Source organism: Macaca thibetana, chromosome 1 (assembly GCF_024542745.1).
Source record: "Macaca thibetana thibetana isolate TM-01 chromosome 1, ASM2454274v1, whole genome shotgun sequence".
NCBI classification, from domain to species: Eukaryota; Metazoa; Chordata; class Mammalia; order Primates; family Cercopithecidae; genus Macaca; species Macaca thibetana.
The window spans coordinates 129352211-129365126 of NC_065578.1; the positions used below are offsets into that span (position 1 = coordinate 129352211).

A 12916-nucleotide genomic window follows, 5' to 3' on the forward strand; every position below is an offset into this window, starting at 1 on the left:
TTCAAACAGATACTTGTACGCCAGTGTTCATAGCAGCAATACTCCCAGTAGCCAAAGGTGGCAACAACCCAAGTGTTCATCAACAGTAGATAAAATGTGGTATGTGCACACGTTAGGATATTATTCAGCCTTAAAAAGGAATGAAATTCTGATACGTGCTACAACATGGATGGACCTTGAAGACGTTATGCTAAGTAAAGTAAGCCAGTCACAAAAGGACAAATATTGTATAGTTCCACTTATATGAGGTACCTAGAAAAGTCAAGTTCATAGAGACAGAAAGTGGAATAACAGTTACCAGGGGCTGGGGGGAGGTGAGGATAAAGAGTTACTGTTTTTTTTTTTTTTTTTTTTGAGACGGAGTCTCGCTCTGTGGCCCAGGCTGGAGTGCAGTGGCCGGATCTCAGCTCACTGCAAGCTCCGCCTCCCGGGTTCACACCATTCTCCTGCCTCAGCCTCCCGAGTAGCTGGGACTACAGGCGCCCGCCACCTCGCCCGGCTAGTTTTTTGTATTTTTTAGTAGAGACGGGGTTTCACCGTGTTAGCCAGGATGGTCTCGAACTCCTGACCTCGTGATCCGCCCGCCTCGGCCTCCCAAAGTGCTGGGATTACAGGCTTGAGCCACCGCGCCCGGCCTTTTTTTTTTTTTTTTTAAATGAGACAGGGTCTCAGTCTGTTGCCCAGGCTGGAATGTAGTGGCTTGATTATGGCTCACTGCAGCCTCTACCTCCTGGGCTCAAGCAACCCTCCTGCCTCAGTCTCCCCAGTAGCTGGGACCACGGTAATGTGCTACTGTACCTGGCTATGTTTTTAAAAAACTTTTTTGCGGGGCATGGTGGCTCATGCCTGTAAACCCCGCACTTTGGGAGGCCGAGGCGGGTGGATCACGAGGTCAAGAGTTCAAGACTAGCCTGGCAAAGATGGTGAAACACTGTCTCTACTAAAAATATAAAAATTAGCTGGGCGTGGTGGTGCATGCCTGTGATCCCCGCTACTCGGGAAGTTGAGGCACAGAATTGCTTGAACCGGGGAGACAGAGGTTGCAGTGAGCCAAGATCGCGCCACTGCACTCTAGCCTGGGTGACAGAGTGAAACTCCATCTCAAAAAAAAAAAAAAGCCAGGTGAGGTGGCTCACACCTGTAATCCCAGCACTTTGGGAGGCTGAGGCGGGTGGATCACAAAGTCAGGAGATCGAGACCATCCTGGCTAACACGGTGAAACCCCATCTCTACTAAAAATACAAAAAATTAGCCGGGCGTGGTGGTGGACGCCTGTAGTCCCAGCTACTTGGGAGGCTGAGACAGGAGAATGGTGTGAACCCAGGAGGCGGAGCTTGCAGTGAGCTGAGATCGCGCCACTGCACTCCAGCCTGGGCCACAGAGCGAGACTCTGTCTCACAAAAAAAAAAAAAGAAAAAAATTTTTTTGTTTGTGGAGATGGGGGTCTTATGATGTTCTCCGGGCTGGCCTCAAACCCCTGGGGCTCAAGTGATCCTCCTGCCTCATTTTTCTTTCCTTTTTTTTTTTTTTTTTTGAGACAGGGTCCTGCTCTGTTGCCCAGCCTGGAGTGTAGTGGCACAATCTTAGCTTACTTCAGCCTTGACCTCCTTGGCTCAAGCAGTCCTCCCACCTCAGCCTTCTGAGTAGCTGGGAGTATAGGCCCATGGCTGATTTAAATTTTTTTTTTTTTTTTTTTTTTTGAGACATAGTTCCATCTGTCACCCAGGCTGGAATGCAGTGGCATGATCTTGGCTCACTGCAACCTCCACTTCCCGGGTTCAAGCGATTCTCCTGCCTCAGCCTCCTGAGTAGCTGGGACTACAGGCACCCGCCACCATCCCCGGCTAATTTTTGTATTTTTAGTAGAGATGGGGTTTCAACATATTGGCCAGGCTGGTCTCGAACTCCTGACCTTGTGATCTGCCCACCTCGGCCTCCCAAAGTGCTGGGATTACAGGCATGAGCCACCATGCCCGGCTAATTTTTAAAATTTTTTGGTAGAGATGAGGTCTGTCTACAGTGCCCAGACTTGTCTCAAATTCCTGGGCTCAAGCAATCCTCCCATCTGGGCCTCTCCAAATGCTGGGATTATAGGGGCGTTATTGGTATCTAAATGTGGGGGATAAAGGAAAGGGTGGCAAAGGAAAGCACAACCATCTACCAAGTGCTTCCTGGCCATCCTCGCTTTGCCTCATTTTTGAAGTTGTTATTTTAGTGTTCTGTTTCAGGGAGTCTGTCGTTTATGGTGTGTCATGAGATTATTTATAATAGGGGTCAGTAGAAGTTTTATATAAGATGTTTGGGCTGGGTGCAGTGGTTCATGCCTGCAATCCCAACACTTTGGGAGGCCAAGGCAGGTAAATTGCTTGAGGACAGGAGTTTGAGACTAGCCTGGGCAACAGAGTGAGACCCCGCCTTTTATCTCTACAAAAAAATTAAAAAAATAAAATAGCTGAGCATGGTGGGCAAGTGTCTGTAGTCCCAGCTACTTGGGAGGCTGAGGCAGGAAGATTGCTTGAGACCAGGAGTTTGAGGTTACAGTGAGCTGTAATTGTGCCACTCTACTCCAGCCTGGGCACAGCAGAGCAAGACCATGTCTTAAGGGAAAAAGGTGTTCAAAGAGAAGAGTGATTGTGAGTAGCCATAGCAATCCTCTAAATCTAGAAATAGACTGTTGCGAAGTCTTTGTACAGGTTTTTTTTGTGTGTGCTTTTAAACTATAAACTCAGGTTGTCAGTATAATGGAAACGATCTGTGACATTTACAGAGAAATTGAATTTTCTTTCCACTGTGGATCTGGCCTTCAATTCTATTAGCTGTGGGGCATTTTGCCTGCTACAGTCTCAGAGTAGCCACTTTTTGTTTTTCAAAGGATCTGAAAAATAAGAATATGCTTGTATAGTTTTATAAATGTAATCATCTTAAATTTGGATGAAATTTGTTTATTTCAGATTGTTGCCATTGGACCTGTTGCCTAAGGATGTCAAAGTTAAAACGTATTTGGGGACTCCATGAAAACCTTGTATACCCCATAGTGAGGTGGTTCTGTGTGGTCTGCCAGAAAGGAGATAAGTCTTTATGGTCAAAAGACAAGAGATGGTCAGGAGTCTATAAGGGGCAGTGAGAGTTAGTTTAGAACAGAGAGAAAAGGTGGAAAATGCTTAGGTGCCAGGTGCTTAAGTCTTTTCTTGGGTGAGTTTGATATCTTGGCAAACCAGAGAAAATAATACTTTTTGAACTTTGTTTAGAATTTTAGTTTGTATCATTTTCACTGACAGTAGCTCCTGTGGTTGTGACATGGGTAAGTATTATTTGCACCTTAGGCTTGGGGAAGTTAAATAGCGGGATCCCTCAGCCAGTAAGGGGCAGAGCTGAGACTCAAACCAGTGCTTCTGATTTTGTGCCTCATGCTCTCCCAGCTGTGTCGTGTGGGATCTAGTGAGTGTGAATTTCAGACCTGGCAGCAGACAGCTCAGTGTGGTGTTCCCGCAAAAGCACGGGCACCAGAACTGGTTCTGATCCTGGTTCTGCCCCATCCTATTTTATCTCTCTGAGCCTTACTTTCTTTACCATAAGGTTGAGATGATAATAATGCCTACTTTGAAATGTTATAAGGATTGAATGAAAAATGAGTAAATTGCCTGATACATAGGAAGCACTTGGTAGATGGTTGTGCTTTCCTTTGCCACCCTTTCCTTTATCCCCCACATTTAGATACCAAGATGGATTTCCCTTATGGGTTTAAAATATATATATATATTTGATAGCAGTTAGTAATTAAACTCATTGTGTACTGACTACTGGGAGGAAGCATTCAACTATAAGAAATACCCTTTGCTGGGCCGGGCCCCGTGGCTCACGCCTGTAATCCCAGCACTTTGGGAGGCCGAGGAGGGGGATCACCTGAGGTCAGGAGTTCGAGACCAGCCTGACCAATATGGAGAAACCCCGTCTCTACTAAAAATACAAAATTAGCTGGGCGTGGTGGCACACGCCTGTAATCCCAGCTACTAGGGAGGCCGAGGCAGGAGAATCGCTTGAACCTGGGAGGCAGAGGTTGCAGTGAGCCGAGATCACGCCATTGCACTCCAGCCTGGGCAACAAGAGCAAAACTCTGTCTAAAGAAAATAAAAGAAATACCCTTTGCCGTCAGAGTGAAGGCAAGAATATATGTGAAAAATGTAATGTTTACAGAGCAGGCACAAATGAACCCGAATTAATATGATGCCACCCTAAACAAATGAGTGATGTAGGGACACCTAGTGAAAAGGAGCAAGGTGAGATTCATCAGAGAGACTGCTCAGGAGTTTTGAGTCAGGAAGTACAGAACGCAGATTGGTAACAGAATGAGAGGTGGCAGTGATATGGGAGGGGTGGGAGTGACAAGGGGAAGGACTTACGTGAAAGGAAGCACAAATACAAACAGGAGATTCTTTAAGGGGATGCAACATTTTTATTGTAAGTTGACAATTTATCATTGTACCTATAGGATACACGATGATGTTAAGAATTATGAATACTGTAGAATAATTAAACTAATATAGCTGTCACTTCAAATGCTTATTATTATTATTTTTTTTTTGTGGTGAGAACATTCGAAATTCACTCTCAGCAGTTTTGAAATGTATAATACACTATTATTAGCTATATTCACCATACTGTGCAATAGATCTCAAAAATACTCTCAGACTTCTTCTTCCTGTCTGAGATTTTGTACCCTTTGACCGTCATCTCCTCAGTGGTAACCACCATTGTGCTCTACTTCAATGAAGTACATTCTTTTACCATTGTAATTTTGGCTCACTATAACTTCCACTTCCCAGGCTCAAGCGATCCTCTCACCTCAGCCTCCCTAGTAGCTAGGACCACAGGTGTGCATCACCATGCCCAGCTAATTTTTAATTTTAAAAATTTAAAAATTTGTATTATTATTATTATTATTGAGACCAAGTCTTGCTCTGTCACCCAGGGTGGAGTGCAGTGGCGCAAGCTTGGTGCTCACTGTAACCTTCGCTTCCTGGGTTCAAGCAATTCTCCTGCCTCAGTCACCCGAGTAACTGGGACTACAGGCAAAGGCGCCCGCCATCATACCCAGCTAATTTTTGTATTTTTTGTAGAGCTGAGGTTTCACCATATTGGCCGGGCTGGTCTCAAACTCCTGACCTCAAGTGATCTGCCTTCATTGGCCTCCCAAAGTGCTGGGATTACAGGTGTAAGCCACTGGACTGGGCCTATTTTAAATTTTTATTTATTTTTATTTTGTAAAAAATTTCTGAGTGAGGTCCTTCTTTTATTTTCTATTTCATCTTAAAAAAAAAAAAAATTAGAGGTGGGGGTCTCATTGTGTTGACCAGGCTGGTCTTAAACTCCTGGCCTCACGTGATTCTCCCATTTTGGCCTCCCAAAGTGCTAGGATTACAGGTGTGAGCCACCATGCCTGGTCTAATTTTTTTTTCTTTTTTTGTTTTTTGAGACAGTCTGCTCTGTCACCCAGGCTGGAGTCCAGTGGCACAATCTCAGCGCACTGCAACCTCCGCCTCCTGGGTTCAAGCAATTCTTGTACCTCAGCCTCCTGAGAAGCACGTGTCACCACGCCTGGCTAACTTTTGCATTTTTATTTATTTATATTTTTGAGACAGAGTTTCACTCTGTCGCCTGGGCTGGAGTGCAGTGGCATGATCTCGGCTCACTGCAACCTCCGCCTCCCGGGTTCAAGCGATTCTCCTGCCTCAGCCTCCCGAGTAGCTGGGATTACAGGCATATGCCACCACACCCAGCTAATCTTTTGTATTTTTAGTAGAGACGGGGTTTCACTGTGTTGTTTGGGCTGGTCTCAAACTCCTGGGCTCAAGCAATCCTCCCGCCTTGGCCTCCCAAAGTGCTGGGATTACAGGCGCGAGCCACCGTGCCACACTGTCATATGGTAAATTCTATTGTTAATTTTTAAAAATTTTTATTATTTTTATGTAGTATTTGAGACAAGTTCTCACTCTGTCGCCCAGGGTAGAATGCAGTGACATGATCACGGCTCGCTGCAGCCTTGACCTCCTAGGCTCAGGTGACCCACCTCAGCCTTCTGAGTAGCTGGGACTACAGGCGTGTACCACCACGCCTGACTAAATTTATATTCTTAGTTTTCTTAAGGCACCTCCATACAGTTTTCCTTAATGGTAGTACTAATTGAGGGGATGTTTGAACCATACTTCGTGCTCTTATCTTATACTGCCCTTTATTTTTATTTTATTTTGTTTTTTGAGGCAGTCTTGCTCTGTCACCCAGACTGGATTGCAAGATCTTGGCTCATTGTAACCTCTGCTTCCCTGGTTCAAGCATTTCTCCTGCCTCAGCCTCCCGAGTAGCTGGGATTACAGGCGCCCACCACCTAATTTTTGCCCAGCTAATTTTTGTATTTTTAGTAGAGACAGGGTTTCACCATGTTGGCCAGGGTGGTCTCAAACTTCTGACCTCAGGTGATCCACCTGTCTTGGCCTCTCAAGGTGCTGAGTTACAGGTGTGAGCCACTGTGCCCGGCCTTGTACTGCCTTTTATTACAGTGATTTGGGTACCTATTATTCTTACTGGATTGTAAATTCTTTGAGGGCAGGTACTTTTTTCATATCATGGCACACACAGGGAATCTTTGAAGCACACTGAGGGAAATGGTCCAGACTGAGACTAGTGGTCTAGGACTCTAGCTGGCCAAGCCCTGCCTGGGACACTGGTTAGGAAATGCTGTGTACAGTACTTAGCACAGTGTCTTGAATATAATAGGTAATTATGATTGAAAGATCCTTGGAACAGGTAAATTCAAAAAGGAACTTGTGAGATATGAGAGCGAGTATAGAACAGCAGAGGATTTGAGTTCTTACAGAATCTTGGAGATGAATGGGATCTGAAATTCTTGCCTAATCACTTTTTTATTTACAGATATCCAAACCAAGGCCCTGGGAACAAATGGAAAGCTTTAAGTTTCATGGCTGGGGGAATAATTTTTTAAAATAAAAAGGTTAAAGCTTGCTATTCGTATGCCTTGTGGTTCTCCTTGACTTGAAGATGCCAAGGAACTGAGATTGAGCTAAAAGTTTAGCTATTTTTCAGCATGAGAGCTTGTCTTAGAAACAATCCTGATGAGTCAGAAGGGTAACACAGATGACCTTCTGTCTTGCCCCAGATCCTTACGATCATCATTTGCCTGCTTTCTTCCTGGGCATGAACAACTGTGTCAGACAATAGATCATACTTGGAGAGGGAATGGATTTCTCCAATGGCTTTGACCTTTAATGCCTCATAGAGGAGTAGTTAACACACCACTCAATCCCACTGGAGTTCCCCAGCTTTGTGGTTATGTAGTCTATATAAGTGGTTTTAAAAGTGAAGCTGAGATTGGGTGAAATTGTAGGCCAATTCCCATTCATCTTCTAGTGGACAGAATTATAGGAAGAAGAATGGATATAGCTTTTCCTTTCCACCAAGGACCAAATGGGAGGAGATAGTCTTAATTTAACAGAAAAGAAATTGATGCCAAAAAGGCTGTGCAACAGGTCTGCGAGGGCAGGGGAATTGAGTAATCAAGGGAGGCCAAGGCGTACCCCGATTTCGCTGAAGCTGTTTGAGATCAGGAAGGGAGCTGTGTTGTTTGACTGGGCCTGGGGTGAGTGTACCTCTGACAGAGGTGGGGCGCAGACAAGATGGCCTCTGTTGTCCAACCCTTCCTATGTGCTTTATTTAATGTGTTTCCTTTACTGTCCTGAAACAGTGAGGCCTTACTTCATTTCTTTTTCTCTTAGTCAGATTCTGAGGAAGATGAACCCACAAAGAAGAAAACTATCCTTCAGGTAAGCATTGTGACATAAACCATTTTTTTTTCTCTTCGTGTATTATTTTCTCAAAGACAGAACTTACAGTACCCAGCAGTTTTCAACTTAGGTTTAGAGCAAACACAGATATTTGAGGACTATTTAGGTTTGGCTTTGTTTTTCTTTATAACTTCAGACCTTGTGCATCTATACCCTGTCCACTCTGTTCCTGGCTTTAACATGCTGGTATTACCTTTCCTGGAAGACAGGCAGTGGTAGGGAGATGAATTGTAACTCAATTCAGTTCATTACATATAGTGTAAAAGGATTATTTAGGGAGGGTAGAATAAGTGGATTAGTCAAAATGATGTTAAAATTGTCTGTCTTCTCCCTATCTTATTTTTAACCTAGAAAATAAGCATTTAAATAGCACTTACTGTGTACTAGGCACTGTTCTAAGTGCTTTACTAGCATTTAATTGATTTCATCCTCATGATAGTGCCTAAGTCATAGTATTATCATCTGTGTTTTACATATGAGGAAACGAGGAATTTGCCTAAGATCAGACAACTAGTATGGGCAGAGCTGGGATTCAGACTCAGGCAATCTGACAATTTTTTTTTTTTTTTTTTGAGACGGAGTTTCTCTCTTGTTGCCCAGGCTGGAGTGCAATGGCGTGATCTCGGCTCACCATATCCTCCTCCTCCTAGTTCAAGTGATTCTCCTGCCTCAGCCTCCTGAGTAGCTGGGTTTACAGGCATGCGCCACCACACCTGGCTAATTTTGCATTTTTAGTAGAGCCGGGGTTTCTCCATGTTGGTCAGGCTGGTCTCAAACTCCCGACCTCAGGTGATCTGCCCACCTCGGCCTCCCCAAAGCGCTGGGATTACAGGCGTGAGCCACCGCGCCTGACCAGTATTGAGTCCAAGCTCTTAACTGCTGCACTTAGCTCCTTGTAATTGAAACCAGAAGTCCTCAACAAGACAGTGCTAGTAGATGATTTCCCTGCTGTTTGCTTCTGTTTCCCCTCATCTCAGTACCATTATCCTGGCCCCCAGGAGTTTCTTCCCATTCCTTCCACACTTGGTGATTTATATATTCTAACCTGATGTTGATCGTATAAAGTGGCTGTCTTGCCTGGCACGGTGGCTCACACCTGTAATCCCAACACTGGGAGGTCCAGGCAGGCAGATCACCTGAGGTCAGGAGTTTGAGACCAGCCTGACCAACATGGTCTATACTAAAAATACAAAAATTAGCCAGGTGTGGTGGCGGGTGCTTGTTGTCCCAGCTACTTGGGAGGTTGAGGCAGGAGAATCGCTTGAACCCGGGAGATGGAAGTTGCAGTGAGCTGAGATTGTGCCACTGCACTTCAGCCTGGGCAACAGAGCAAGACTCTGTCAAAAATAAATAAATAAATAAGTAAATAAATAATAAAATAAAATAAATAAAATAGTGGCTGTCTTGTGATTCAAGTATATAGTACGAAGCTGCCCCTTCTCCTGACTTGGTTAAATGTTGCTTCCACCTCTGAGCGGTCTTAGAAGGACATAGTTGTGTGGAAGTTAGAAAGATAACTGGCGAGGCTGGTGTTTGCATTTATAGTGGATGAAAAAGGAGTCATGGACGACGCTAGCATGCTGAGACTGAGCAAAGGCAGTCCTGTTACCAGGATAGCTTCCTGGAGGAGGTGGACTGGCTCAGAAGGCGCCCCCACTGTAAGACTAAAGACTGTAAAGAACAGTCTTCCAGGTGGTAGGAAGAAATGAGTAGACAGGAATTGTGAGCTCTTTTTTTTTTTTTTTTTTTTTTGAGACGGAGTCTCGCTCTGTCGCCCAGGCTGGAGTGCAGTGGCCAGATCTCAGCTCACTGCAAGCTCCGCCTCCCGGGTCCACGCCATTCTCCTGCCTCAGCCTCCCGAGTAGCTGGGACTACAGGCGCCCGCCACCTCGCCCGGCTAAGTTTTTTTTGTATTTTTTAGTAGAGACGGGGTTTCACCGTGTTAGCCAGGATGGTCTCAATCTCCTGACCTCGTGATCCTCCCGTCTCGGCCTCCCAAAGTGCTGGGATTACAGGCTTGAGCCACCGCGCCCGGCAGAATTGTGAGCTCTTAAGGCAGAGTGGGGACCTAGGATTGCAAAGTGTTGTAGCCATGACCCCAGATATCTGATAAGTCAGACACTTCAAAGGTAGCCTGAGGGTGTGCTCCGCCCCATACCTCAGTCTGGTTTCTATGAACTGGAGCCCCTGGGCGCCGCCAGGCTGGACTAACCCAAATTTGTGAACACACACACAGCAAGAAGAGCCCACTCTCCAGATGAGCAGTTGTGTGTGGCTTGACTCAAATGTCTTATTCACTCTGGGCATTTCTTGGCTGAGAAGGCTGGAGTACACAGGTACTCTAAGACAGTGACACAGTGACCGTATCCATTCTGTTTTTCCAATTGTCATTTCCCTCAGCTCTACAGTTAGGCCAAGCTGGCCTTTTAGCGTAGAGAAAGCAGAATCAGAGATTATTTTGGGTAATAGGAACTCTGAATGGGCTGGGCCAATTAGCTTACAGATCAAAAGTTAAATGCTTGACTCTGGCATTAACAAGCTAATATGCCACATCTATAGGGCCTTCCTTGGGTAGGGTAGGGGACTTTCTTCAGATTAAAAAAATGCAGCATATATATATACTCATTTCTGGCTGACAAAACTACCTCTGTATGTATGATGGCACTAAACATGCTAAAATTACATATTTTTGTAAAAAGCAGTAATGTCTTAGATTAGGGAAATTTGCAAGCTGAGTAAGTCTGAAAAGAACTGAAGATGATCTTACAAAAACCCTTTCAGTCAGCTAATGTAGGATTCTATGGTCGTAACTAAAAAATACCCTTAGGCCAGGCGCTGTGGCTCACGCCTGTAATCCCAGCACTTTGGAAGGCCGAGGGGATGGATCACAGGTCAGGTGTTCAAGACCAGCTTGGCCAAGATGGTAAAACCCCGTCTCTACTAAAAATACAAAAATTAGCCAGGCATGCATGGTGGTGGGCCCCTGTAATCCCAGCTACTCGGGAGGCTGAGGCAGAGAATTGCTTGAACCTGGGAGGTGGAGGTTGCAGTAAGCCGAGATCATGTCACTGCACACCAGCCTGGGTGACAGAGCAAGACTCCGACTAAAAAAAAAAAAAAAAAAAAAATACCTTTAGCACTTAAGTCCTGAGGGAGCTGCTCCATCCACACTGAGGCTTCAGGTTCCTATCTAAGGGGGGAAAAAAAAGAGAAAGGAAATCCTGTTTCCTGTGCTCTGGGGATGGTGACAAGGAGAGCAATTTAAAGGGTTGGAAAAAGCTGTGTGAGGCACCTTGCAGTCTCTGGACTCACTGCTTCCTTGTTGAGCGTGCTGGGCCTCCAGCCTTTCCTAGGCACCATTAGCACTGCCGAGGGGTCTCGCTCAGGGTTAACTTTCTCCCTTGATTAGGCAAAGGGACTATTATTTATTTATTTATTTTATTTTTTGAGACGGAGTCTCACTCTGTCACCCAGGCTGGAGTACAGTGGTATGATATTGGCTCACTGCAACCTCCGCCTCCTGGGTTCAATGCAATTCTCCTGCCTCAGCCTCCCAAGTAGCTGGGATTACAGGGCCCAGCTGGGATTATAGGCACCCGCCACCACGCCCGGCTAATTTTTGTATTTTTAGTAGAGGCGGGCCTTCAGTATGTTGGCCAGGCTGGTCTGGAGCTCCTGACCTCGTGATCTGCCCACCTTAGCCTTCCAAAGTGCTGGGATGACAGGCGTGAGCCACTGCGTCTGGCCGGGAGGGAACTTCTGGCAGCAGTATGAATGTCTCTTTTGGACAGAACCTGGTTCCTGATTTTGGGTAGTGTTCCGAAGGAAGGCGAGGGCTCTTGTGTTAAGAGGTCCCTTCAGGACATGGAGAGAGGTTGAGTGATGAGCTGGAGAGACCTGGGCTTTTTGGGAGGAAGGATGATGTGAGGTTAAGAGCATCATATTTGTTGAAGACACAGAGTTGAGGAAGGCTCGCTCTGTGGAAGAGGGCAGTGGAGCTGGGTTGGGATGGAAGAGAAGAAGAATGATACCTCACCTTGGGAGAAGCAGCCCGCAGAAAGGTCTGAGGTAGCAGGAGTCAAGCCCAGATTGGGTGGTCTGAGTGGATGGAAGTAAGGAGGAAACAAGGGCTGGTAAGACTTTAGGCTAGAGAACTTATCTGTAATTGTTGTTTTTGGTGTTGCTAGTACATAAAATCTCACTTGTCATCTTTCTTTCCTCCTACCCCAAACCTGGGCTCATCAGGGATCCGGCGAGGGGACTGGTTTGTCTGCCTTGCTTCCCCAACCTAAAAACCTGACTGTGAAAGAGACTAACAGGTTGCTCCTGCCCCATGCCTTCTCCCGCAAACCCTCGGATGGCTCCCCTGATACTAAGCCCTCCAGACTGGCTTCTAAGACCAAGACTTCCTCTCTTGCCCCTGTTGTGGGCACCACAACCACCACTCCGTCGCCCTCTGCTATCAAGGCTGCTGCCAAGAGTGCTGCCCTGCAGGTGACAAAGCAGATCACGCAGGAGGAAGACGACAGTGATGAGGAAGTAGCCCCCGAAAACTTTTTCTCCCTCCCTGAAAAGGCCGAGCCACCTGGAGTTGAGCCATACCCTTACCCCATCCCCACTGTCCCTGAAGAGCTGCCTCCAGGCACGGAACCAGAGCCGGCTTTCCAGGATGATGCAGCCAATGCCCCCCTTGAATTCAAGATGGCAGCAGGCTCAAGTGGGGCCCCTTGGATGCCTAAGCCTGGGGATGACTACAGCTACAATCAGTTTTCCACGTATGGTGATGCCAATGCTGCTGGTGCTTATTATCAGGTGGGTAGGAGGCACAGAGGGCAGGCGAGGGAATATTGGAACATGGTGGTCAAGGAGAGCTTTGAGCTAGTGATACAGCCTCTGTGGTGTCACTTTGGCTTAATTTATTAGGCCGCAGAACATACCTGTATTCTGAACCATATTAATCTAAATTGCCCAAGTCTTGAAGTCTGACAGGGTGAACCACATAAATGACACCTTTATTTTGAAAACAATCTATTTATTGTTTATTGATCCATAATATTTGT

At 46.0% G+C, this 12916-nt stretch overlaps 3 protein-coding genes across 4 annotated transcripts in view; 1 reads left to right on the forward strand and 2 right to left on the reverse strand.

Annotated features, from left to right (window-relative positions):
• MRPL24 (mitochondrial ribosomal protein L24) overlaps positions 1 to 12916 on the reverse strand; it is a 146873-nt gene that overhangs the window by 36906 nt on the left and 97051 nt on the right. The gene's annotated exons all lie outside the window — the stretch shown is intronic.
• HDGF (heparin binding growth factor) overlaps positions 1 to 12916 on the reverse strand; it is a 124131-nt gene that overhangs the window by 32106 nt on the left and 79109 nt on the right. The gene's annotated exons all lie outside the window — the stretch shown is intronic.
• Positions 1 to 12916, forward strand: part of PRCC (proline rich mitotic checkpoint control factor) — a 32215-nt gene that overhangs the window by 6755 nt on the left and 12544 nt on the right. For both annotated transcript variants that reach the window (XM_050779159.1, XM_050779169.1), the window contains exons 2-3: positions 7788 to 7835; positions 12102 to 12668. In XM_050779159.1, coding sequence (XP_050635116.1) covers positions 7788 to 7835; positions 12102 to 12668 — 615 coding nt within the window. The remainder of the gene's footprint in view (positions 1 to 7787; positions 7836 to 12101; positions 12669 to 12916) is intronic.